The sequence below is a fragment of the Phytophthora infestans genome, genomic scaffold (genome assembly GCF_000142945.1).
Source record: "Phytophthora infestans T30-4 supercont1.3 genomic scaffold, whole genome shotgun sequence".
Classification (NCBI taxonomy): Eukaryota; Oomycota; class Peronosporomycetes; order Peronosporales; family Peronosporaceae; genus Phytophthora; species Phytophthora infestans.
The window spans coordinates 3,218,915-3,246,433 of record NW_003303756.1 but is presented as its reverse complement, the minus strand read 5'-3'; the positions used below and the strand labels follow the sequence as shown (position 1 = coordinate 3,246,433).

The following is a 27,519-nucleotide window of genomic DNA, read 5'->3' as shown; positions in this document are numbered from 1 at the left end:
AGACAAAGATCCGTTTCTTGTAGGTATCTCTACGAAGAATCTACTGCAGAAAGTCAACCGTGATCCTGATTCCTTTATTCTGCACATGGATGCGACGTTTAAGCTGTCGCAAGCTTGGTATCCTGTGTTTGTCGTTGGTATCTCCGACAGCAATCGATCATTTCACCTACTAGCGATTTTTATTTCATCGCAACGGAAGGAAGAACACTACACTAAGGCGTTGCTCGCACTGCGTCGCGTATATTTGCAAGTCGTGGAACAGCCAATGAGGGTTTCCTACGTCATGGGTGACGCGGACGATGCGCAGTGGAATGCGGTACAGACAGTCTTTGGGGAAGACAACTCCTTGTCAACGCTAATGTGCTACTTTCACGTAGCCGCAAAGGTGTTCAAGCGTACGCGCCATCTTCCTACGGAGCTCGGGCACGTGGTAATGCAAGGGCTGCAGGATATGCACTTCACCCGTGATGCGTATGATTACCTGGAAACGAAGCAGAAAGTTTTGAGTCAGTGGGGTCAATTGCTAGAGCTTGAAACATTTGTGGCATACTTCACAAAGCAATGGCTTACCGGCAAGTTCGAGCAGTGGCAGTGTTTCCGATCTCCGCGAGGCTTGGCTACGACCAACAACCCCGCAGAACAGTTTAATCGGTCTCTTAAACGGGATTACACACTCCATCGCCGGCTCAAAATGGGTGTGCTTCTGGTTCGAATGTCTGCTTGCTGCAAAAATGAGTCCTTCAACACCCGTGCGTTTGCCGTCACTACATCTCCATCAACAACACTAAAGAGGAGAATGCACGAGCTTCGCCGCCAAGGTATCATATATCAGCACTTACCATCGCGCAACAGCATATCGTTCTTGTTGAACGAGACGGAGCCTTCAACTGACGTGGCGCACGTCTTCCAGCAGTCGACCACACGTGTCTACGATCCTGAGCTGAAGCGGACACGTGAGGCGCTCCCTGTGACCGCTCAGCTCAGCTACCACACGGACCGGATGGAGCTGAAAGGAATGCCGCCAGCTGGGTGGGCTATTGACGCCGCCACAGGACGTTGTCCCTGCCTGTACAACATGAAGTATGCTGTATGTGTCCACTCACTCCTAGCGATGTACGATCGAACTCACGACGGAGAAAGAGAGCGCTTTTGTTACCGCGGTCCAGGCCGTGATATTCGACAATCTGCAGGAAGGCCAATGAATAACAAGCATGCTCTAGATAATGAACGTCGTTAGTAGGCAGGTAATTCAAAACAAGAACGAGAAATAACTCTTCAGCATATAGATGTACCAATACTGCAACTCGTATTCGTACATGTGCTCCTTGTATGCTGCTCTGCACTGGGGCGACGAATGGTAGCAGTACGGCCACCGTTGATTCAGCGTAACTCAGAGATGATGCTGTTTCTGTCTGTCCTTACGCTCTCCGGACCAGCAGTAGCCTAATAGTCACATCGAACAGATATTCGTCAGTACTCTAGTTACAAAAGCCGATATGCGCTACCCACCGTTTAGGGACTTACAACTGTGAGGCAGCCAACCAGGTGTTCCTCAGCTTTCTGGTCGCACTAAATGTAACATTGACGCAGGACGTCACCGAACGGATCACTAGCTGGTGACAACTCTCCTTGGCTCCTTGACCTTGACAGCACCTCCGGCTACCGGACACCGCTGTGCTAGACCGTTTGGAGCTTCCTGGATCTACGCAACAACATTTATTAAGCCACACCTATAGCAGCAATTCCGCATAGCCGTATTGACGCACCTCGACTGTGGTGGTGGCGCCCCCTCGCCCCCTCCGTGTTACTTCACCACGAACGTTTATTTCACAGGCCATGTCTGGCAAAGATCCTCTTGTGCAAGAAAGCGCTGCCTCAGTGGTGCGTGGTGTCAATGGCGCCGCATATCTTGTCCTTAAGCGGTGGTGACTTGCTCTGTGTGGGGCGTTTTCTGTTGTGTGGATAGTGCTAATTTTAAGTAACAATGGTGTACCACTGGCCGCCAGTCTGGCGCTCGTTTCGCAAAGGCTTTGCGGCAAAGCACACACGTGCACTGTACTTGCTCTGCTGTAGTGCTATTATGCATTTTGTGGTTGTGAGTGTTGGTCTCCTCCACACCACATGTACACCAACCTCGTAAATATTATTGATCTAGAAGCTGTATTGACCATCTAGAACTGGGTTTTTACCAGAATTCTAGATGGTTGGCTGCTGCTCAGCCACGCATCACTTACTCTCTTCAATCTCAATCTCACTCTTCTTTTTACTAAGTTCTTCGCAAGTGTTCTTCCCTTTTCTTCCAATTCTGCCAACGCCGAGTCCTATGGCTCGACAGGTTATAAGCCCAACGTTGGGGAGGACCAGTGAAGACTTTCCGCGCCTTAACGGATCCAACTTCGCAGTCTGGAACGCTCGTGTCCGCGCTGCTCTCGACGGTCAAGGTCTGTTAGGCTTCATCGACCAAGAAGACTTCGACGGAGACTCCGACTCGGCCAGCTCTGACCTCGACGAGATCGAACCCCTCCCACCCAAGCCCGATGCTCCACCGTCTCCGACGCCGTCCGAAGCCCTACTTGACTCTGACACCGGGACGCTGCCGCCAAACGACAGCCCGACCGAAGATGCTGATGGTGACACCACCGGACGTAAACCCGACCCGTCATCCTCTGAAGATCCATCGGATTCGTCTTCGGGCAACTCATCCGATCCAAAGGTGGATACACCCAAACCCGCCCGCCCGACTAAGACGGCCTCCAAGGCCCAGTCGAACCTCCCGGCGATCAAATCCTTTGCCGACACTAAACGTGAGAAGGACAGACGCAGAGCATTGCTCCGCGCGAAGGCCAAGCAAGCTCGAGCAAAGCTCCGAGCCGCCAAAAAACGTGCCGCTCGAAAACCGAGCTCACGTGAAAGACGCCGCATGGAGCGCAAGACTCGATCTTTCTTGATCTCCACGATTGATGATGCGCATGTTCTCCTTGTGGAAGGATGTACGTCAGCCTACGCGATTTACCAGAAACTGCGTGATCGCTATGAAGGCTCGTCAGTCCACGGTGACCACCAGGCGCCAAGTTTTTCTGAAAGCAGTTGATGACTAGGTCACACCGAGCGGCACGTAGTCGAGGAAGCAACTTTGCAAACTGTTTCCAGGTGCAGCCTTGCAACAAGTCACGACCTTCCTTGAGCTCATCATCGAGAAACTTGTCGACTACGTCTTCAGGGATAAGATTTGGTCGTCCGATAACACGAGCGCCGATCTTGAGGCCGTTGAAAAGACAGTTGTAGTTATCGCTAGCGTCCAAAATGCGCTTGCCGAACTCGTCGGTCTTGCAGAACTGCTGAAAGTGCTTGACGCCGCTCTTCTTGAATCGCTCCGCGAGCTTCACTTCTTCACTGTGAGTCTCCATCAGCAACGCAGCAGGTTCCCAGCGTCGATATCGCCGACTTTGAGGTGTGGGGCGCCAGTCCCAAAGGACACAGACCTCCGAGATCTCTCCTTTACTATTGTAGCGGACGTCGTCGATCTGCCATACTTGGTACTTGACATCTGGATCATGCACCCACATATTCTCCTCGGTTGTAGGGTCGTCCTCGTCGCTACTAAACCCATCCTGCGAATCGACACCAACAGAGCACTCACTCTCGAGATCATCACTGCAGAAGCTCTCTTCGACCTCTGAGTCACTGCACGGGGAGTCCTCGCTTTCATCTTCCCCAGAAGACAGAATAGTCGGTGGTTGTAGGCGCTGCTTCTTGGCAGGAGGCTGAAGGCTCTGCTTCTTATCAGAAGGCTGTACTCGCTTCTTCTTTCCTAGTGTTTGAGCAGCTGGTTTGGGGGGTATTTTCTTACTATCTACTTCTCAGAAATTTGAAAAAAAAAATAAAAAATAAAAAAAAAAAGTGGTAAATCTTCCAAAATGTGTCGTAGAGCCTTTACAGATTTAACTGTAACAAGACTCTAGCAGCAACCACACTTTTTAGATTCTAGTTAATTCTAGCATTAAACTGGTAACATATACCAACTTTCGAGCCGTTCGTACAAGTGGTAATTTTGGCGACAGGGGGAGTGTGAGTGTTGGTCTCCTCCACACCACATGTACACCAACCTCGTAAATATTATTGATCTAGAAGCTGTATTGACCATCCAGAACTGGGTTTTTACCAGAATTCTAGATGGTTGGCTGCTGCTCAGCCACGCATCACTTACTCTCTTCAATCTCAATCTCACTCTTCTTTTTACTAAGTTCTTCGCAAGTGTTCTTCCCTTTTCTTCCAATTCTGCCAACGCCGAGTCCTATGGCTCGACAGTGGTGGTGGACGCTAGTGTTTATGGTATTTTGTCGCATTCCCCATCTTTTTCTTTCTCTTGCGATGCAATGAAAGTTTCATTATGAAACATTACAAACCTGCTGTTTTCCGGCACTGCACGCGCTTTGACTGTCTAGTTGGTGGCACGTACTGTAGGCATGTCCGAAGCTTCTGAATTACGTTTTTTGCCCTATCCATAATTATCGCAAGAATGTCCAGTGGACATTGTCCACAACTGTTTTTGGCAAACTTTGCTAGCACCACAGCTTCGGAGCGCTTCCGGCTGACGGATAGCCCGTATGGTATATCCCGGACGATATGCTCGACCAGATCATTTTGGTTTTCACCACTCCGGGACCTTCGAAGGACCTAATAGGTGCTAAATCCTCCAAACAGTCCGAACGATGAAGATTGTACAGGTTGGCGCCTTCGCCGCGACAGTGGCATCCCTTGCGACGTTCACGTATGGCTACTCGTTTTCCGATGTTTCCACGACGGTCAATACCGAGAAAGAGAGCACTGGCTTGACTGCCAATGAGGAGAACCGCATTTACGAGGGTTCAGATGCAAACATCGACAAGTTCCCGTTCCTCGCTAGTCTGCGTGATTCTTTCTTTGACGAGACCTTCTGTGCCGGTACGCTCATCGCCCCCCAGTACATTCTTACGGCTGGTCATTGCATTAGGACTAGCGAGATGGACATTGTCGCCACTTTTGGTACGAACGACAGCACTGGTTCTGGCTCCGGTGAAGCCACCTCGATACCCGTCATTAAAGGTTTCCGCCACCCGTTGTACAAGAAGAAGGAGCACTTGTACGATGTGGGTTTGCTTAAACTAAAAAAGCCGATTAAGCGCAAAACGGCAAAGCTGTGCGCAGCAGACGGATCCAGCAACAAGGTCGGTACCCTTGGTACTGTTCTAGGATGGGGCAAGACCGAGACCAGCGGCGAGCTGGGCAGCCCTATCCTGCAGCAGCTCACGCTTCCTGTCATCTCGAACGCGGAGTGTGGCAAATTTAAGAAGTACGTTGGCCGTGTCACGGAAGGTATGCTGTGTGCCGGAACCGGTGACGGCAGGGACACGTGCAATGGTGACTCGGGTGGTCCGCTTCTCGTGGACGGCAACATCCTCATTGGATGCGTGAGCTGGGGAAGCAAGTGCGGTGAACAGGCTGGTATTTTCACTCGTCTTACGTACGTTATGGACTACATTGAGGACATTTTGGCCGGTGGCGATGGAAGCAAGTTCGGCGTGGCATCGTCCTCCGCCTCTTCGATGGAGCAAATTTCGCTCCCGTCGTCGATGGACTCGTCGGAGTCGACGTCGGGCAGTGATGATGTAGCCTCGTTACTCGACGGTAGTGGAAGCAATGACCTCTCATGGCTACTCAAATTGCTCAAGAACAGCTCAGGTAGTGGTAACGACCTGTCGTGGTTGTTCGACAGCGACTCGGACAGTGACTCTGCCAGCGGTAGCGAGGACACTGTGCAGACCAAGGGAGGCAAGGCCACCAAGACTCCGGTTGAGGATTCTACCGAATCTGCGTCGGAGGAGACGGACGTCCCTGCCACCAAGGGTAAGGCAACCAAGGCTCCCGGTGCAGAGGAGGAATCGGACTCTGGTAGTGACGATCTGTCATGGCTGCTTGACAACGACTCTGACAGCGGAAGCGAGGACCCCTCTCTTGTCAAGGGTGCTACCAAGGGCAAGGTTACCAAGGGAGCATCTGGCAGCCACGATCTCGACTGGTTGTTTGCCAGCGAATCGGATAGCGGCAGTGAGGACACTGTTCTGGTCAAGGGTGGTAAGACTTCGAAGATTTCGAAGACTCTGATTGAGGAGGACTCGGCTTCAACTTCGGAGGACTCGGTCCTACAAAGTGACTCAGTGCACCAGAGCGACATGGCTACTCAGCAGTCGTTTAAGTAAGCGGGGCAACAGTTTCGCTACAACCGCTTAAACACATGTTTGAATTGCTCTTTTGCTAATAATGGCACGAATGATCTTGTACTAGTAGTAGTACTATAATAAAGCTTCTACTAGTAGTATAACGCAACGTAGTACTACGCTGTAATAGTACTTCTACCTTGAAGTACTTCAATGGCTAAAGCATTGAAGTACTACACCGCAGTAGTACTTTAAAGTAGAAGTGTTATAGATTTAAAATTACATAAATAAGTAAATAGTATGAGAAGTTCTAAAAACTGGTATCTCCTTTCAAAAAAATGCACATTTCCGAAAAAAAATATTTTCCGTGTGGAGGTATCCGTGCTGCCACAGATATGGGACACTTTTTGAGGAGTCCCCCAAAATAGGCTCTAGGTTTGCTATTGACGCAGCTGAAGCATATTTAGCAAACACAAAGCACATGCAGTTTGTTCACAACGTTTTTTTGGCTGTCCTTCTCGCACAGACAGCTAGATGTAGAGCTGAAAAAGCTGCTTTTCATTCGAACACTAATTGGGACACTGGAAGGATTTCCACTTCACTTGGTGTTTGTATGTATTTTCCATTTTATCTGACGATTTGTAAGTAATGTAAATTGGTTTTTTTCTAATTAACCTAGTCCACATATCGGGGCAAAGAGCACCAATTTCATGTGGTTGTGGCTCTATCCAGCTATTTTCAAGTTTTGGTCGTTTCAAGCAGAGTGTCCTTTGAGAAATCGCGGGACTGAAGCTAAATATACTTATTCCTATATTAACAAACTTTCCCGCAAATGTGTGTCCCGCAATTGTGGCAGCACGGATACCGTATGAGAAATTTACAAAATTAATTATGTACAAATATCCTCGAGTTTAATATTCTCTGAATTTTAGTTGTCTGAACGGAGGTCTGAATTCTTAAACCAAAGCACCTTTTACATACATAACTTCATCAAAAGGATGCAATCATTTCATATCGGAAGACGATGTCGCTTGTAACTCCGTCCACCTCGAGCACAATGATGGTCACTTATACGAGCGACATCCTGCGGAAGTAGTCGCAATTACGCTGGACTCTATTTTTATCTTTCATGTAATAATGGAGCTCTTTTAGTACACATAATGGCACGACCTCATTGGTAATCTCGCAAAATGAACTTTCGCCTCCCATCATTTTGGTCCGAAAAAAAAATCTGTATTACTTAAGTATTGGCTAAAGATTGGTTGCTTGCAGCGATTCCCAGCCATGGTTGGTATGAGTGCGTTTCACGGCCATCATTCTGTTCAATTTGTACTTCGTATAGAGCTACAAGCCACATCGCATTTCGTGTGGAAATGGTTACTACGGAGTATATCGTACTGATGGTTGATGCGGATCTTTAAGCGATAGACCTCCAGAAAAGCTGACAAAAACAATCCATATTAATACTTCTTTATTATCAGGGCCATTACATTTATGGTGATTTCAGATACTCAAACTTTTCCAGTACGCATTTAAGCACTTGCTTTCATCGTGCGAAACATGTCAGCACTGGGTCGTTTGCCATTCAGCGTGTATTTATGACGAGTAAATATAAAAAAATATCTTGTCATGTGTGTTTAGTCTCGCCAAGAATAGGTCGCATTTAAGGTTCAGGAACGAAACCGGGGAAAACGCGAGCTATTTTTCGTATTAATTAGTTGGCCGAGATGTCACTGCGCGAGCAGAATCGTATACAAGGCGAGGACGATTACGTCTAGCACGAAGCCGACAAAAAATGCATACTTAGTACTCTATCGTTGAGCCCAAATGTACTTCTTCGTAGCTCTACTCTCGATTCGCTAAAAAAAATATGAACCGATAGTACACGCGTATATACTCGAGCATTGAATTCAAATTTAGACACCGCTAGAACTAGGCCCATCAACGTATCCATAATTCTTCTCTAGTACTACTGTTCGAGAATGGTTCTGGATAATAATCTTCGAATACATTGAAATTATTATTTTGTTGGTCGGTAGGGCAATGATGAGCATGTCGCACGCGTTTTGGTGCAGTAATATATATTTTCTTTGTTTCGCTTGATATTCACCGGCAATTGTGGAACATTTATTTTAGACCTAGATTGTATATTGCATCTAAATCGAGAGTCGCTTGCTTTACATTGTGCGTTCTCGGAGGAAATATTTCTGTCCTAAGCTTTTATCGTCCTCATTATTTTTCTTAATTTTATCAGTGCCTACTAAGCCGCGCGGACGATTCAGCACTAAGCTCACAGTAAGCCGCACATTCACGCGACATTTTGGGAGTGCAACAGTTATGGTGCCGTTTATAGGTACGTTCTAGAACATTTCGCTGACAAACTAGAGAATTGTGCGATTTTTGAAATCTATTTAGTTTAGATTAGGAATGCGCTTTTGATGAAACTGACTTTAGGGATCAGTGCGCTCTAATATTAAAAAGTAGAAAAGTTCTACCGAATATAAAAAATGTAGCTACAGTACCTTTTTTGTATCTTCTGCTAGAATTAATTAAAATAGGAGAAAACGTTAAGTTCACCTGTACCCGCCTGAAAATCACCGTAAAACCCAGCACACTATGCATGGAGAGGCCATTCTCGGACGCCCCGCTGCGGCAGCGCGCACAGCCGGGTGGCGCATCCGGCGCGATGTGCTCCTGCCGAAGATTGACATGCAAGGTCCACTGACTGGGGTGGGCCACACCCAAATGTGGGCCACTTTTAGGTGGCACACTCCAGTCAGTATCTCGCGGAAGCTGTCGACGAGCAGCAGCAGCGCCGCCAACCCGGGAAGCCGCACGCGCCCCAGTACACACCAGAGCAGCATGCCGGGCCTCAGCACCTCTGAACTGTCTCCAGAGACTCTGTGTGCTGGTGACACGATCGAGTACTATGGCCGTGCCTTCGTCTGTAGAGACCCCAAGGGCTTTCAGCGCCGTCGTCACTCGCATTGACGACGGCGCGAACGTGGACTTCCCGGTTGCTATGGACATCGGGGACGTAATCCCGGGCGACATGATGATGAATCGAGTCACTGATGCGTCTGGAAAGCAGCTAGATCCCAGTGCCTCGCTCTGGAGTAAACTACGGACGTTCAAGCTCGTCGCAGGGACGTTTGCAGCTCCATCGAGGGCCAGCGCACTCAATTCAGCGCTTGCCGGGGCAATCAATGCTGCGGTAGAGTCCGTTCGGGAGGCGCTACGTGATACAAGTGAGGAGATCGTTCCGGAGACCCCCCAGAGCAGCGCGTGCAGCTCTCCCGAGCCAGCGCCGATCTTGAGCCAGGTGGAGCTGCCCAGCACTCCAACTCGGCCGTTGGCGGTGACAGCGAGCCGTGTTGAAGCTACAGCACGGTCGGAGAAGAAGGCACGAAGCGATCAAGCGTACGAAAGATCGTCTATTAGGGAGATTATCGACTTGGTGTCGTCGTGATGAGAGTGGAGTGCTTTCCGGTGCTAAGGCTGCCGAGCCAAGTCCAGCAAGCGAAGTTGAGGCGGCTGTGTATGTGCGGATGATTCCAGCCCGCCACGCCCGGGCCAAGATCCGCCACCAGGCGAAGAAAACGCGAGCGCAATGGCACGTCCCGAGATCGAGAAAGCGCCGCTATCTGGCGAAGTGCGCCATCACCAAGAGCGGCTCGGAGATCTACCACGCGAAGACGTTCCAGGTCGTCAAGTTCAAGGCCTTGCAGAACAGCCCCGAGGTTAAAGAGCAGCTGGAGACTCTGAACGCTAGACGGGATGTTCTCCAGGATCCAACAGCGAAGAAGGCTAGCACGCTGTGCAAGACGGTGCCATGACCGTCAGACGTCGAGCCCACTTCGAGCTGCAAGCGCAATGGCGTTAATTTCCCGGACATCGGGGCAGTCGACGCATGCAAGTGTTTCGGCGATTGCTTTTGGGATACGTGCTCCAACGTGGCGTCCTCGTCGTTCTGCACCCCAAAGTACTGAAGCTCGGGGCGAGGTGCAGCAACGCACCGCGGACGCTGGACACGTTGAAGCTCTTCGACACCGGTCGGTTAGGCCTCGGGGTGTACACCACCACGGATCTCGAAGTCGGCGACGTCCTGGGCGAGTACTGCGGGGAGCTGATGGAGTTCTCCGCAGTGGTGGAAGGGCAACCACGGAAAGCCGTCATTGAGAACAGCGGCTACACGCTGCTGTACAACGCGAAGTTCGTTAACAGGAACTTCGTCTACGTGGATGCCTTAAATTGCGGCTCCATCACGAGGCTCATCTCGCACGCCTGCGAGCCCAACGCAGCTTTCATCGAGCAGCAGACGCGGTCGAGAGTCCGCGTGCTAGTGAAGATGATCAAAAATGTGTCTGCAGGCGCCCAAGTGACTGTCCATTATGGTAACCAGCGCTGGTTCAAGTGCGCGTGCAACAAGTGCTGGAAGGACCCGAGCCTGCAGGACGACAGCAGCAACGGAGCGTAGGACGAAGTAGATCGACTTTCCTTCAATGCACACCGTAATACATGTAGTTGGCAACGTCGTCCAACACAATCTTGCAGAAAAATCAACGTAGTTCAAGTGCAGGAAAACGTTAAGCTCTGTTGTGGATATACTCACTTGTACAATATGCATTGGCCTTAGTCTGACTCCACGCCGCTATAGATCCTCTCCTACGTGCCCATCCGCGAGTGCTGGGTCAGTCTGCAGATAGTGCAGGTCCGATTGCTCGCGGCCGATCCCCCGCAGCGTCGGTGCCTGCTGCTCCACGCTTCTGCCCAATGAGTCTGCTCACGAGTATGCGCCGACCCGCTCCATCCATGCGATCCTTAGCCCGGAGAGCGAAAATAAGGGGCACACAGGTGCCGAACTTGAAAAAGTAGTTACAGGGACACCACTTCCTCCGCAACTGAACGGGCCACCCACACGGTGGCTCGTTCTGCACTTTCATCCTGGCGTAATTAACGCTTATTTGGGCTGAGACGGCAATCGCCTCCTCCGTGGTTCACTTAACCCTCTCCACGACGATGCACTTCGCGGGATACTCGAAGACGTGGACGACTCCGGCGTCCCCCACGACGCTGTCCGCGTCGCAGCTCCTCAAAATCAGCTTCTCCCGAACGAGCTCCACCACGCGTCGAGTCAGCGTGGGTGCCGCTTCAGGCTCCGTTCGGAATGGTCGCTGCCTGGCCGATTAATGCATGCAGCAGTCACTCAGCTCCTTCAACAGCATGCTCATCATTAGGCGCCGCCGCAACGTATAATCCCGCTTTAACACCTTGTTGAATTGCTCAACAGGATTGTTCGTTGTGGCAAAGCCACTCGGCGTTGAGTAGCATTGTCACAATGAGAACGGCCCACGCAGCCACTGTGCCTCCAGGTAGCCGCAGAAGTCCACCAGCCCCGGGTAGTTCCTCCAGGCCCACAAGAGCTGGTCCCGCAGATAGGAAAAGCTGGTCTGGTCGCGGGCGAAATGCATGTCATACAGCCCTCGCACTAATCCACCCGCTACGTGCGAGGGAAATCCCTTCATGTGCTTCTCCACATTGGTCATGACGTGGAAGAAGCACATCAGATTCTCCATGCCAGGGTTGCTCTGGAACACTGTGAAAACCGCATTGCGCTGGGTTTGTTCAGCGTCGCCCATGACGTATCGCGGCATGAGTCTCTGCTGCGTGATCCAGGTGTAGAGTCGGCTGAGCGCTGCCAGCCAGCCTTCGTAAATTGGTTGCAGCATCTGGGACACCACAAACAACGACACGAGATGGAAGCTGCGCGCACGATCGAAAATGCCGATGACGATCACCGGATACTCCGCGGGCTGAGCTTGAAGGTAGCGTCCATGTGCAGTACGTAATACTCGGAGGGCAAGGTGAGCCTTCGCACCAACGCCTTCGTTATCAGCCCCACAACGAAGGACTCCTCGTCTGAACCGTCGCCGATGATTGGCTTCCCGCTCTCATCGAGATCCCACGCAAATGTGAACGTGTCGTGGTCGCCCTCGCTCCCGGTGTACACTCGGCTGTGGATCCACTGGGTGAGGTCCTCCAGCCGGTCGTGGGTCTCGAGATCCGCCTTCGAGTAGTGATTGCAGAAGTTCTGCACCTTGTCCAAGGGAGGGAGGTCGTTCGCAGGAAGCTGGAGCTTCCGGGCCATCGCGTGCTGGATGCGCAGCGGTCGCAGCTGCTGCTTGGCGAGCTCACAGCAGAACTCCTTCTGCCTTCCAGACAGCCTAGCACGCTTGGGAGAGGAGGAGGCGGTGAGGTGATCACCTAGCTCGTAGATGTAGAACTCACCACTGTCGGAACAAACGAGGACCTTGCCGCGCCACGAGCAGGTGACGCCGCTACAGGTCGCGACTCGCACCTGAGCAACTTGTACCGCATGCTGTGGTGCGAGCCGGCGCCACAAGCCGTACACGGCATTGCGTTGGTCTTCCCCGTGCTGTGCCTCTTCATCCTGCTCAGCATGGCTTCCGCATCGTCGGCACTGAGCTCGGTGTCCACCTCTCTCCACGGCAGCGTCCGGGGCATCGCTCGCTTGCTCTGCTTCACGAAATGGGGGGCTCGGTCTGATTGACCGCAAGTCGAAGTGGCAGCGCACGCTCCAGGCCCTTTGCTGCGCGCACTCAGCACCTTCCCACTTCCATGCACGAAACGGGTGCTTTTCATGCATCGCGTGGCGGTACCAATTTATAGTATGCCGAACAGCATCTTTGTGTGGGAATCGCCATGCCACTGTACTGGTCAGGGTCTAATGGTGCCAAGACGCATTATCGTGAGTTTATCCACGTTTGCGGTGCCGTCACCATACTTTAGGTTGCTTTTCACTCGCTCACTTAAAATAGTCCATAATAGTTTCTTTAAATCAGTGCAATCGTCGATCGCTTTTACAAGGGCATTTAGGATTGGAAGAGGTGTTTAGGCTTACAGTCGCCGATAAACTCGCTCATGCCGAATTAGCTTAGCGATCTCGGGGGTTGGACAAGAAGCCGGACGCTTAGCTCGCGTAACATGAATGGAGGGGGGTAGAATTTGGTTTGCAAACTTGCCGCTAAGACCTGTGTATTTGAAAAGTCAGATCGTTAGTTCCCAGTTGATGCTGGACGCTTAGATCGCTTAACATTTTTGGAAAAGGTAGCCAGGCAGTCGCCGGGGGTGATACCCAGGCCGTCACCGGTGATTGATATGACGGAAGCGTATCATGACGGGTATTAATTGTGAATTTGAAGAAAAATGATCGCCCGGTTGATGCTGGACGTTTAGCTCGCGTAACATGAAATTATTGGGCCTTTAATTGCAGACTCAAACTACTTTCTTTCCTTTTCACTACCGGTACAGGACTGGTTTACCCGCACATGTTGTATTACTCTACCGAATTGAGCATTTACGCTACCAGCTCAATCCTCTAGTAGTCCGAATTCTGAAAATGTGTAGGAACAAGTATCTTGTAACAGGTAACAGTTCAATTTACCGCTACTTTAAGCTCATGCCATTTATATGACTTCTCCGGTCCTTTAAAGAATTAACAGAGGTTTTTTAAAAGAAAATCTCGTGTGTTTGATTGTTCCATACCCACGTATATGATTAGATATAAATGCATCATTAGACGATTTGTATGTCAAGCTGATTGGCTGTTTTCGAAACGATTACGAATCAGATTGTTTTTCGAAGCTCCTTCTCCTCCTTCTTCAGGATACTGTGAACAAAACCTTCAGCCTCCACAAAGTGATCATTTAAATGCTCGGTATTGACGCTTTTGGCGGAAACTCGCCTTGCGAAAACCAAATTGGGGGCAGTGCGAACAAATAGCTTTACCATGAAACTCGCTCTGTCTACATTTATTCGGCAGACTTGAAGTTATCGCAAATTAAATGAACGGGTCATTCTTTAGCGGACTGACAAAGCAGGTAAAAAAAATCCAGAGCTTTCCCGTGTGCAACACGGCAATCACGGTTGTCGAATCTTTGCTTGAAAGTGCACCGATGCAGCTTATTAGAGTAGCAGCATTAAGAAAGGGTCAAAACCTAATATCTCTGACATTTTATTTTATGTGCTTATATAGGACCTCACTATAAGTACTGAGGTAATTGAAACGAAGTGACGTTCACTCTTCTAATTTTGAAAATAAAATTTCCCGCCCACAACCAAAAACCCACTCCATCTTTGGCGCATCATGCACTGCGTGCGCTCGACGAAGAACCTGTCCTACGTTTGCGCTGACACAATGCGCTGTGTCTCGCTCCCCCAGCGTATGCGCCTCACGTAGCTGCAGCAGCTTCATGTCTGCCGCCAAAGTGGTGACGTAGGGTTCGTCACGGGGGGATTGTTCTCCATGTGTCGATTGCTTCTAAGAGTAGGAGCCATTTAAATGTAAATACACTTAAGTATCAACTTTAGAAAAGTAATCAGGGAAATGCATAAGCACGTAAGTGCCGGGCAAAAGGCCGCGACAGGACTGCGGTGTCTAGCGAGGCTGCTCTTCTCTGCTGACTCGGGTGAGCGGCAGGCGTCAAAACGCAAAGTGGGGACCAGCCTCCGCCAGAACACCGCTTTTCCGCAAAAGGTAGATTAGTATACAAATAGCAAATAGGTCAATACTAAACTCTAGATAAATGCACTCTCGTTGAGTACACCATCTTGGCAGCGCACAGCCAACGATGTCCTTGTGCATACAGTACTTGGTATAGTCCTTCGCCATTGCACGCATGTGTACTCAGTGTAGCCGGTTGTAGTGCAGCCGCAAGCTGCACTGCCAGGCGCATGAGTGTGTCTTGCAGACACTGGCAGTGGACGGTGGCTCGTAGACGGGGGCACCGTACACTGGTAGACTGCATTGCACTGGCGCTCGACACGCAGGTAAGTTCACAGCTCACACTCCCACTTGATCTCGGCGACGCTATTGGAAGTCGACGCGATCACACACGCGCATCCTCGATGCCGCCATAGTCCTAGCAGTAGCGTAGTCGAAGCCCACAAGCAATAGCAGTCCACTCAGTAACAGCACTCCCACTCGATCGCTCTCGTCTTCATCAATGTCGCTCAAGTTCAGCCTCCGCATCAACAGCAGTAGTCCAGGCAGTAGCAGTAGTCGTAGTTGTAGCCATATCATTGCGTACGTTGTCGTCACTCGACACAATAGGTAAGACCTTCATAGCCTTGCGAAAGTGTGTGAATTTCACCACTGCAAGTGCCTTTGTCATGATATCGGCCACCATTTCATCAGTTCCGATGTGTTGGGTTGTAAGTTGTCTCAACTGCACGTGGCGTCTGATCATGTGGTACTTGTTGTCGATATGTTTCGATTTCGAATGTTTGCCAGGTTTCGCAGTTAAGGCAATGGCTCCTTGATTATCTCCAAGTAGTTGAGGTACTGGATGCTTCCAGCTCAACTCCTTGCATAGGCCAGCAAGCCGCAACAAGTCCTTGGTCGTCTGCCATTGCTACGTACTCCGCTTCACAGGTACTGAGTGCGTTGATCTCTTGCTTTCGAGATGCGTAGGAGATGACGCTGTCGTCCAGCATAGTGATGTAGCCACTGATACTCCGTCGATCCACAGGGTCGTTCGCATAATTAGCATCGGAGTAGCCACTAACTTGCACATCAGTCTGTAGCTTCACATTCATCACTAGTCCGTAGTCACATGTAGCCTTCAGGAAACGCAGCACCCTCTTGACTTGTGCATAGTGCATATGATCGTAGCTCGCAAGATACTTGCCCAGGTGTCGAGTAGCATGAGCTATGTCAGGTCTTGATGCACTAACTAGGTACCCACTAGCTCTCTGTAGAGAAGATACTCATTCGAAATAGGCACGTCTGTCTTCGAGGGTGCTGTAGCTTCTGGTGTAGCGCAGCCATTACAGCTCTCCATATGAAAACGCTTCAACACCTCCAGTACGTACTGCTTCTGACAGTACACAATTTGCCGGCGCGTCCGGTCAATCAGGATCTCGACGCCTAAGAGATATTTGACTGTGCTCATCGTCGTAAGCTCGAATGTCTCTTGCAGAGAGGCAGCGATCGTAACACACAGGTCACGTGGTCCCATCAGCAGTAGATCGTCCACGTAAATAGTCAGTAGCAACTTGACTTCACCATCTTTCCTCAGTGCATATAGGCCATAGTCAGAGTCCGTCGTAGAAAAGCCCATCGCAACAAAATTCGCATGAAGCGTGCGATTCCAAACGTTCGGTGCTTGCTTCAGTCCGTACAGGCTCTTCAACAATCTGCAAATGGATCCAGGTCCACCCACCTGGAAGCCAGGAGGCTGCTCCATGAAGATAGTCTCGTCCAAGTCTCCATCCCAGAAAAGCCGTCTTCACGTCAAATTGCAGCACCTTCCAACCTCTTTGTACAGCGTAGTAGATAGCCACACGTATGGTTTTGAACCAGATCACGGGTACATAGATCTCAGAGTAGTTAATCCCAAGTTGTTGTTTGAGTCCGTGGATCACTAGTCGCGCTTTGAATCGTTTGAAACGTCCACGCTCGTCTCTCTTCACAGCAAAGACCAACCTACACGTTATCACCTTCACTTTCTTGGCATCTTTGCGGGGTATAAGTTTCCAGGTCTTGTGACCTTCAACGATTGAAGTTCCACCAACATTGCAGCTCTCCACTGCTGCCAGTACTTGCTTGCACGTGCTTGTTTGTACGCCGTAGGAATTTGCACATCCGTAGTCGTAGCCTGCACTAGGCCTACCACGTAATTCGACAATCGAACGTTCGCCTTCTGCCTCCTTCTTGGTCGCTTTAGGCAGGGCTCTCTTGATGGAGGTTGAGGCTCGAAGCCACTTGTCTCCTTCTCCACCGCTGCAGGTTTCTTCTTTGTTCTGCGTCTCTTGCGCTTTATCGCTTCCGAACCTTCCTTGGCCTCTTCAGCAGGATCCTGCAACACGGCTGGTGCTGAAACACCAGCAGCCTCCGCACTGTCCTTGCTTGCAGCTGCGTCAACGATGAACAAACTCCCACTCGAACCTAACTCAGTTTCTGCAGGTTCGTCAGCAAGTGGTACCGCCCCAAGTGACTTCTCCGCACTAGAGATGCCGTCACTCCAACCTGGAAGGTACGTCTCCATGTTGGTCTTGATGCGCGCCACAGGTACAGTCTCTAGTGGAGTATGATCACCATCAAAGAATGCGTTCTCTAACAGGTGTTTCATCTAGATGCCATCAGTCGTGAACTCCTCATGGAACTTCACATTCCCACTACGAGCTGTCACCACTTGAGCTGTCACCAGGTCAATGAACTTGTAGCCTAGAGTCGACTCACTGTAATCCAGTAATAGACACATTCTTGCCCTTGCTTCCAGCTTTTCTTTTGTTTGTCTTGACTCAGGGGGAGCACGCACGTGTGCTAGACACCCCCAAGTAAGCAAATCATCCAGCATAGGCTCCGATTCGTACTGTTTCTGGTGCGGGGACACCAATCCTAAGGGCTTGGTGGGCCACCAGTTCAACGTCGTCACCACATGCAGAAAGGCTTCTCCCCACAAGGAGCTGGGCATGTGCGTGGCCATCAGCATCGCTCTGATCCTTGGTAGCACCACGTCATTAGCACCTTCCCCAATGATGTTCTCTTGAGGAGAGTAGGCGTTCGTAAACTGCTGCTCAATCCCTTGGTCGTTGCAGTAGTCACTTAGCTCCTTGCTTGCAAATTCGCATCCTTGGTCAAAATGTCGTCGTCGCACCTTCTTCTCAGGAAAGCGAGTTCGCAGCCTGTTCAACATGACCTTGATGTGAAACATTGCTTCCCTCTTCTTCTTGAGTAGGTACGGACACTTGTATCTGTAGACTCATCTATGATGAAGAGAAACATAGTAGCTCCATCCACAGACTGTTCGTTCACAGAGCAAATGTCCATCATGAGAGTTTCCAGAGGTTCGGACTTCATGCACACCTTCAACAACGCGACGCTCTCCTCCTTCTTCACTTTCCGCAGGAGACGTTAGTGACCATACAGGTGATTGCGTAACCGTAGGTGATAGTGCAGCACCATCCGTAAGGTCAATCGCATTCGCATCGCATAGTGATAGGCCAGCAAACAGTCCTTGGCCATCTTCTTCCAACGCTACCGCGTCCACATGATGTACGGAGTTCACCAGCGACACAGGAGCCCTGGGTTGTCTCTCTTGCAGTTTTCTGCCAAGCTCTGGCTTCAGTTGGTGGCCAGTGAGAGCCGTACACTCGGCATACCAATGTCCTTCTCCTTGGTAGTTCGCGCAGTTCGTACGTTGCTTCTTATCTGCAGCACCCTTAGATCGCTTACGCTGTTGCTTGTTGCGCTTGCGTCCTCGAGTTTGGCCTTGTCCTTGATTCGTTCCGACGTGAGCAACTTGCGTTGAATGCGCGACCGGTTGTCTGGTCTGCGCACGCAGCTGGTCACGCTGGTGCTCAGCAGCGCGCAGTCGTTGTAGAGCTTCAGCAAGTGTATGTGTCTTACGATCATGGTTGTTAAGCCAATCGCCATGTTCACGGGCGAGATCTTTAAACGCTTCCACGCTGTTCGACAGTAGTAAGCTTGCATGCTGTCACTTAGCGAACTCACCATCAGAGCTTAGCCACCAATACGTTGCACGAAATCGTCTTGTTTCAGTGTTGGTAGAAAACTTTTTCGGCAGGGTGTGCACGCTGTGGAAGTCGATGTACGTAACGTACAAGTGGAGCGAGACCCGATACGACATGCTAGCTCGGCTATGTTTTGCGCTAACAAACTACCACGTTAGCTACATGCCCCTTCAAAGCAACGACAGCGCCCACTACCGCAACGTCCCTTCGCGCTATCAGTCGACGGCTGATGAAACTAGAGAGAGGCGTGCCCGCATTTAAAAAGCGTACCGCACGCGACGCGATGAAAGACTGGCAGCACCATTGACCAGAACGCCACAAGCGCGTCCAAACCGTGTCAGAGCTTCTCCGCAACGTCCCACACCGTACCGCCGTCCTGCATCGCAAGACCTAAATCAAACGCAGCTCTCCCAGGCATTTTAACTTCATGAAAGATTTCCGAACCTTCTTTCGTTGATAACACTGCAACCAGCGTTTTTTCATATTTTTTACTATCGAGTTTTCGAGATAATCTTACTTTTGCACTCTTGAGATCATGTATTACCCGGTTTCGAAATGTGCTGTCGAGTGGTATGTCGTTGAAGTTCACTTCTACTTGACCCCTTGTAGCCATCTGTCTGCATACTTTACAATTTAAAATTTTTGGGTTAATTACCTAACCCTATTAGTTTTAAGAGTTTATGAAGTGACAAGTCACATTTAAAAAACACAATTTTTCAGAAAAAATTGCGCTCATATTTTACAATACGTGAAATGGTTATAGCGAGCAAATCAAGAATTCCTTTATTTCATGATAAATAAGGGATTTAATTGTTGCTTTGTGTTTACCATTTTTTTATCTACTGTAATGAACATTTCGACATTCCGTAAACCTGAATTCGAGTAAATAATCATTTCCTCTGATTTATAATTTTTAGCGAATATTGATTCGAATAAAAGACCCTTTCATATCGTTTATAAAGAAAACCTCTAGCAATCCATGGACACTTTGACAGACAATCCAGCGTCACTTTGGATACTTGGAGTTGCGGCTGGCCGATACTTAAAGTATGGGGCAGGCCGGCTCCGTGCAGCAAAAGAGCGCGCTGCGCGACGTGTTGGCGCTGCGTCGGCCCAACGTGAGCAAGACCGAGCTCGAGGAAGTGCTGCGCACCTTTTGCGCCTTGTTCCCGCTCGAGGTAAGGCTTCTGATGTGGTGTACTATTGTTTTAAACTCGTGGCACTTTTATTGACTTCCCAACGCATTTTCAACAGCTCCAAGTGCCCGTGGATGCGGACCCCAACCTCCTAAGTAACATCGTAGGCGTCGACGTCAAGGAACGCCGTCTCTTCGATGTGGTACACGGCTTGTTACAGGACCAGACGGAGCAAGCGCAGCGTAACAATGGGCGTGACATGACAGGGCTCATCCTCACGAGCTTCCGACGCGTCATCCGCTGGCGAGAGCTCTACAAACTGTGCGCCAAGTGCTTCATGAAGCCTTTCCTCGCGTGTCTACACCGTCCGTCGCCTACGCTCGTGGTGTCGGTACTGGAAACCCTACACTTGATGCTATCGCCCTGTCCAGGCTTCGAACCCGGTGACAAGGTGGCAGATCGGAGCGAAGCGGCAAACAGACGAAACTTTGGCGACGCTGGAGGCTTCGAAGTGTTGCGCTCGCTCCTGGTACTATACGGAGATGCTGTGGCGAAGAAAGAGCAGCAACAAGACGCAGCTAACGTGCTGGAAGGCGTGTTAACACTGTTCCACTTGGTGTTGGTGAAGAGACGAGTAGCGACGGATATGATGACGTGCACGCAAGCGATAGAGGCGCTCATGAGCGCGCGCGTGTCGGTACTGGCCTTGTGTCATTGCAGAGCTGGCGAGTACGCAGTTATGCGTCTGGCGATTGCGTTGGTGAAGGAATTATTCTGTATTGTGGATCTGGAGCGGGTGCATCAGCTGCAAGAGTCAGCGAGGGAGTATGGCGCGCTGTTGTATGCGCTTGCAACAGCCGTGCAAGAAGATGATGTGGACACATTAAAGAACGGGAAGAAAGTGGACGATACAGGTGAAGCTGAGCTCGAAATACGGGACTTGAGTGTGGACCTTGTGGAAGTGTTCTGTGCTGGCAACTCTCGCTCGAAGAAGGCGATGTACCGTATCTTTCCAGTCGAGTTATTTATCCCCCCACGAAGCCAACGTGAAGCTGTCCCACGACACACAGGAGCGTCGCCGTCTTCTATGGCTCATAAGCCTCCAATTGCAGCTCGTAGTGCCAGGACTTTGCCGCATTTTCCTTTCGAGTTTGAGCCGCCCAGACGCACGTCCATCGCGACGTCGAATATGGCTGTGACGAATGGAAATATTGAGAGTAAGCGGAGCCGCGTGGTAACGTTGGCGTATAACGCTATGAATTTCGGTGGAGGGGCCTTTGAACGATGGATTGGAGACGCACGGGAGAAGGGAGAGCACTGGCGAGAAGTGCTTGAAGCTGTACGTCAAACACACGAAAGACCGGAGCTGGTATGGCGCGCTGCTATGCGTACGGAGCTGCGTCAAGCTTTACAGACCGAAATTGATTCTCTTGAACGTCGAAGAAGACACGTGATGGAAGATAATAGTGCACAGGCAGGCGAGCAGATGCGCTGGGACCACGACATGTTCTATGTGGAGTACCCTTCGATGCATGAAGAACTTGTGGTAAACGACTACTTTGTGGAGTATCTCATTCCTCGTGTAGCCGACTTGTCAGCTACATTTGAGATTGCTGAGCCTGTTGTGCTAGCGTGGCATCTCTCGGACCGACTGGCGGTGGAACATGATGAGAAATGGGCGCAATTATGTGTCCGATGCCTCCGACTGATCATCAGACGCTACGCGATGCTGTTTCATGGCCAACTGCCCACTCAGTACGTGCTGTTACTGCTCCGTGACCACATGAATCATTCCCCTGCATTTGTACGCGAGTGTTTTCTTCTGTTAAATACTGCTATCATGACGACACGCAGTACCCCGTCTGAAAGCTTCAACCAACTATGCACGAATGTGACGCGAACTATCGTGGATGTTCTAGCGGATCCAGTTCTGCTGGCGACGTTTTCGGGGCCTCTCGAGTCGGAGGATGAAGTAGATCAGGACGGTCTCGTAGATATCGCAGAGCCAGAGGACGAAGCGGTGTCTGTGGTGAACGAGCGCGATGCGTTAATACGAGCTGGTGTGTGGCTTCTACTCGCTATTGCTCGCCGTGGGAAGTTCGTGTTACGGCTGGTTCGACCCAAACGCATGTACTTGTGTCGACTACTGGCGGTGGAAACACTGGATCATGTGACTATCACTCGACTACTATTTGTGTTGAAGCAACTGGCACTTCTGGACGGCAACAGCGACTGCAGTAGCTCGATTGGATCTCGTGAAGTGTCTAGTTACCGCTCATCAGCTTCGTCGCCTTCTACTTCGGCGTCGTCGCACTCGAGCTCAACTACGGACAACAACTGGAGGTCGCTCACGCTGGTGTATGTGCTTTTAGCAAGCTGCGATCCCAAGGGCATGGGTATATGTGTGGCTGCTGCTGAATTTCTAAAGGAATGCTGTGTGTTGCATCCAAGCTCACGCGGCGCTGGTGGAGCAAAGAGCTTTTCCTCGTCCAACGAACTAAGCGAGTTGCTGAATGAAGCTCTTGGATTTGGTGGTTGTGGCATGGAACGATTGCTACATTCAGCCAGCTCGGAAGTGTTTGCAGACACGTTTAACGCGTCTCAGAAGCGAGCAGCAGATGTGAACTGGGGTCGAAAGCAGCGTGTGCGACTGTATCGGTATCTGAAGCACAAATACTTGGGGTCTGAGTCCAAGACAACGTCCTGGAGTAACTTCGTAGATGGCGACGCTGACCACCGCTACGAGGATGATGATCTGTTCATTGGAAACATCTTTTTGCGGTCCTACATTGAAGGTGGTGGGGAATTCTTGAGTGACTGGACCCCCGAAATGTTTGGCGAATTGATTAATGCGCTGTTTGAGGAACTGGTACAGCTTGGCCGCAGAAAGTCTGCGTACACCAGCGGGACTGGAAGTATTGGGCCATTACCCTCGCCATCACACCAACCATCTCTCATTCAGTCATCAAGCAGTGGCGGTCCGTGTGCAGCTGAGTCGTGGGAGGTGCAAGTGTTAATCCTCAAGGCCTTAGCACGGCTCCTTCCGTCGCATGGTGCCCAAGTCAAGATTCAGAGCGAGTTCTACGAGGCTTTGCTGGCTCCTCTACGTCGCTCGATGCTTAGTGAAGTGGATCAAGTACGCGGGATCTTGTCGCTGGAGCTGTTTGCTGCAGTGATGTCTGCTCCGGATACACGCAGCGTCAACACTGCTGCGTGTCGATTGTTCATGGAGGAAAAAGGTTTGAGCGTGATAGCCGACGCCCTTGAGCGGATGCGCACCCCTTCATTCCAGCAAATATTACAGACAGTGGAAGTGTTTGGTACGCGTCGGCGAAGCAGCTCAAGCAATCAGAGCATGGCGCGTGTGCTTTTGTATCGCTTGACAGATGTGCTGTCTATTCTGGCGAGTCAACAAGCGGCAGGAATTCGCGCTATCACGAAGAATCCGGAGGTGGTGACGGCGTTGATCGAGCTCGCGTCTCGTCAGATCATCACGCAATACGCGGACATCGACGCCGCGAGTGTTTGTTTGAGTTGTCTAGGTGGACTGTGTCACTACGATGAGCTTCGTGCACTCGTGATTAATGCCGGTGGACTGCTGTCACTTCTGGATACGGTGGCGTTTTGTCCCGCAGAAGAGCTTGACAAAAGTGCTGCAACAGAATCCCAAGGCACCGATGAACGCAGTGAATCGGACACATCCGATACGGAAGATGGACACGAAGAAGCTGCTAAAGCTGAGCTGCTCAATGGCGATAAAGAAGTCAGTAGCGAAGACAACCATAAGGACGCCTCAGGTAACGAAGATGAGAGCGGTGGGGAGATTCAGAGGATCCCGTCACGATTCTTCGGTGCGATTCGAAGCGCTGCGTTGGTGCTACGAGCGTGTCTGGGACCAAAGAATGCCCCCGTGCCTTCACTGCCGACCCAAGTGCTGTATCAGCTGCTAACACCGAGCTTTGTTCGGGTACGTTAATCGATACCTCTGGCGTACGAGGGCTGGGAGCTGAACTAACTGCACTTTCGTTACTGTACAGCTGCTGCGTGCATCTCCGGATCAGTTTATCCTCGAGCTACAGACTACCGAAGATATTAGCACCGCGACACTCATCTGGACTGTCAGTATGAGGCAGAGACTGCAAACGTGTATTGCCACTGAGCTTGCGAAGGTGAGAGCGGCAGCCGCTGCGAAGACGTGGCCTCGCTGGAACCCGGAGCACTTTGTGGCAGCTGACTCGTTCCGGTATCAGTATCCGGAACTCGCAGATGTGCTGGTCCTACACGACGTCTATCTGGCAAACTTTGTGGCCACTCCCGTCGAAGACTTGGATCTGGGAGATATTGACATGGCTGCGTTCTCGGAAGCGTTGTTAATCTCCATTCAGAGCCACGAGAACGTGCTTCGTATCCTGCAAGAGCGACGATCCAGCGATCCAGCGAAAGAAAACGCTGTTCGAATGATGCGACAGGCGTTGGACAAGCTCGTGAGTAAACACCCGCAGCATAACCTCGAGGTGGATGCCAGACGCCAGGCCTCGCTTTCAGACGGCTCGCCTGTTGTGTCGCCCACGTCCACGCCCGTGTATTTCTCTCCTCAGACGCTGGCAGCGGCGGTGCACAGCTTCTCGCCGACAGATGATCGTGACTGGGACGTCACACGCATCGAGCGCTGCAGCTCGTCGGGGATAGAAGACCTGACCGTGTAAGCCCCCCCCCTTGTCGTCGTCACTGCTGACATATTAGCCGCAGCCCCTTATTTAACCTTCCAAATGCAAGTTTCTGATGTGCGTACTATTTTGGTTGTGTTCGACGTGGTCGTACAGTACAACAATACCGTACGCGCACTCTGACCGTCATTCTTTGAACTTTTTTAAATTAAAGCTTTAAAAAGCATAAAAAGCATTTTTAATGTTACGTCAATCATGATCGGAGATGTCTCATTGGTCGAAACGCGATCCGTCAGTTATGGCGGACTTGGGCGCTTCAGTTTCCATCTTAGTGACGTGTGCATCAGTATGACGTCGCAGGAAGCGGCCCCGTTGTTGGGCAAGACGACAGAGCGTGTGGATGCTAAGGAGAAGAAAAACACGTTCTCGCGTTGGCGGGACGACGATGCGGACGACGACAGCAGAAGTGGAGATCCGCTGTCCCCCAAGCGGAGACGCAAGTCGGCCCAGCGTCAAATGCTGTGTATGCAGTTCAGTCTATTGCTACTGCTAGCCTGGGACTTGGCCAGTCTACTCGTAGTCTGCAGCTTGAGTCTCGGAGGCTCAGCCTTCACGCGACTAGGGTGGCTACTGGACGTGCAACAGCCTCAATGGCGCTTCTGGGGGCTGCCCGTCTGGGCCACGCTGATCAAGAGCGTGTTGTTCCTGCTGGCGACGCGTTGGCCTGACGCACGCGCGGTCACGTGGCTCGTCAATGTTTTCTGCCTTGCCTTTCTGGGTGTCTTGGCGGTGGACGCTTTCAAGTTGGACGCTATTTCGCGTCTGGATGAGGAGAAACAGGCTCTAGTGGACGCTAATGTGGCCAACTCGCTGCCATTGATCTTCACTGTACTCGAAGTAGTCAACTTGAGCTACTTACTAGACTCGATCCGGACTCCAGCGCCAGCAGAGAGTGAAGCGCTGCCCCAAGTGGCTGCTGACAAGTCGACGGACCCTGCGAAGCCTCGTGGGATCTCGTTCGTGAAGCTCGTGTACATCTTAAAGCCATACTTTTGGCCACATGGGTTTGCCAACAAGCTGCGTGCTGCAAGTACGTACCTGGTGCTAATTCTCAGCAAGCTGGCGAATCTGGCTGCCCCGCTTTTTATGGCATCGGCCACGAACGCGCTGGTGGCCAAAGATACTAGCGGTGCGATTCGAGATATCGCCATTTTCAGCTTTTTGACGCTCGTGTCCAAGTTATTCAAGGAACTGCAGTCGCTGATTTACCTCAAGGTGAAGCAGACGGCATATATTGAGCTGGCTACGCTGACGTATGAGCACGTGCAGTCTCTTTCGTACGACTGGCACGTGCAAAAGAAACTGGGCGATGTGTTGCGCTCGATGGACCGTGGAGTGGAATCCGCGAACAGCGTTGTGTCGTATGTGTTTCTGTACCTGATACCGACCCTGGCGGAGTCTGGCGTGGTGATCGTGATCTTTGCGATGCATTTCGAACTGGCCGGACTGAGCTACGTGGCGTTCACCACGTTGGTGATTTATGCTTACGTCACTATTAAAATCACACTCTGGCGTAAGAAATACCGCGAGGCTTCGATGCGCCATGACAACGAGTACCATGACAAGGCTACAGATGCGCTGCTGAACTACGAGACCATCAAGTACTTTGGAAACGAGCGACACGAAGTCGAGGAATACTCCAAGGTGATCGAGAAGTACCAGCGTTATTCAGTATCAGTGCAGGCGTCGCTTAGTGTGTTGAATGGAACCCAAGCTATCATCATCCAGGCTACCGTCTTGGGGGCACTTGCCCTAGCAGCGCCACATGTGGTGAGTGAGGACAGTGGACGCAGAATTGATATCGGAGCTTTCGTTGCCATCTCCGTGTACCTCACGAACCTTTTCGCGCCGCTGTTTTTCCTGGGTGGTATCTACAATATGGTGATCAACTCGGTTGTCGACATGAAGAAGTTGAGTGAGTTGCTTTCGGTGGAGCCAGATATTGCTGACTCGCCCGATGCGGTAGAGCTCGGCGTCTGCAAATACGATTCGGAGAATGGCATTGACGTGGCGTTCCGTCACGTGTCTTTCCATTACCCTTCGCAGCCAGCCACTACGGGGGTCAAGGACCTGAACTTCACCATTCCGCGTGGCACGACTACAGCTCTTGTTGGTGAGACTGGTGCCGGCAAGACCACAATTTCACGACTGCTCTTCCGCTTTTACGAATGCAATACTGGAAAGATTTTAGTGAACCGCCACAACATTGCCACGGTAACGCAGCAGTCGCTACGCCAAGCCATTGGTATTGTTCCCCAGGATACTGTGCTTTTCAATGACACCATTCTCCGCAACATCAAGTATGGTAACCTAAATGCGACGTTTGACCAGGTCGTCGACGCCGCCAAGGCCGCTCGCATCTATGATTTTATCATGAAGCTCCCAGATCAATGGAACACGAAGGTGGGCGAGCGTGGACTAAAGCTTTCCGGCGGTGAAAAGCAGCGAGTTGCCATTGCGCGTACGTTACTGAAGGACCCGCCTTTTGTCATTCTGGATGAGGCTACTTCAGCACTCGACACGGTCACGGAGCAGGAGATCCAGGCGGCTCTCAATCGCCTTAAGGCTAATCGGACTATGCTGGTTATCGCTCATCGTCTGTCCACGGTACGTTGCGCGTTTTTTTAATATTTATTTACGTGAGGTATGCATTGACTCATCTTGTTGGCTGCAGATTCGCAACGCACACCAGATCATTGTCATGCAGGATGGTGTTATCGCTGAGCGTGGCACTCACGATGAGCTCGTGGGACAGCGCGATAGTATCTACGCTGGGATGTGGGATGCCCAGCGCAAGCACGAGGGAGACAGATTATCAGTAGAAGAGGCTCAGGTCGAAGAGGATAAATGAAGTGCGGGTCATAAAGCTGAAGGAAAATGGACTGCACAGCTCTGATGCCA

General features: G+C 50.9%; 3 protein-coding genes across 3 annotated transcripts; all 3 read left to right on the top strand.

The window, feature by feature from the left end:
• Positions 1–4,712: 4,712 nt before the first annotated feature.
• PITG_02700 (serine protease family S01A, putative) lies at positions 4,713–5,476 on the top strand (the record flags this gene model as incomplete). The annotated part of the gene is made up of 3 exons (XM_002907557.1): positions 4,713–4,765; positions 4,826–5,423; positions 5,465–5,476. 3 exons carry the CDS (start codon positions 4,713–4,715, stop codon positions 5,474–5,476), a joined length of 663 nt encoding a protein of 220 aa, XP_002907603.1.
• A 14,328-nt stretch (positions 5,477–19,804) lies between these two features.
• Positions 19,805–24,597, top strand: PITG_02698 (uncharacterized protein; the record flags this gene model as incomplete). Its single annotated transcript, XM_002907556.1, has 4 exons — positions 19,805–19,933; positions 20,010–23,654; positions 23,715–23,858; positions 23,929–24,597. The coding sequence occupies 4 exons, from the start codon at positions 19,805–19,807 to the stop codon at positions 24,595–24,597; spliced, it is 4,587 nt and encodes a 1,528-aa protein (XP_002907602.1).
• Positions 24,598–24,906: 309 nt separating this feature from the next.
• PITG_02697 (ATP-binding Cassette (ABC) Superfamily) lies at positions 24,907–27,469 on the top strand (the record flags this gene model as incomplete). Its single annotated transcript, XM_002907555.1, has 2 exons — positions 24,907–27,225; positions 27,293–27,469. 2 exons carry the CDS (start codon positions 24,907–24,909, stop codon positions 27,467–27,469), a joined length of 2,496 nt encoding a protein of 831 aa, XP_002907601.1.
• Positions 27,470–27,519: the final 50 nt, after the last annotated feature.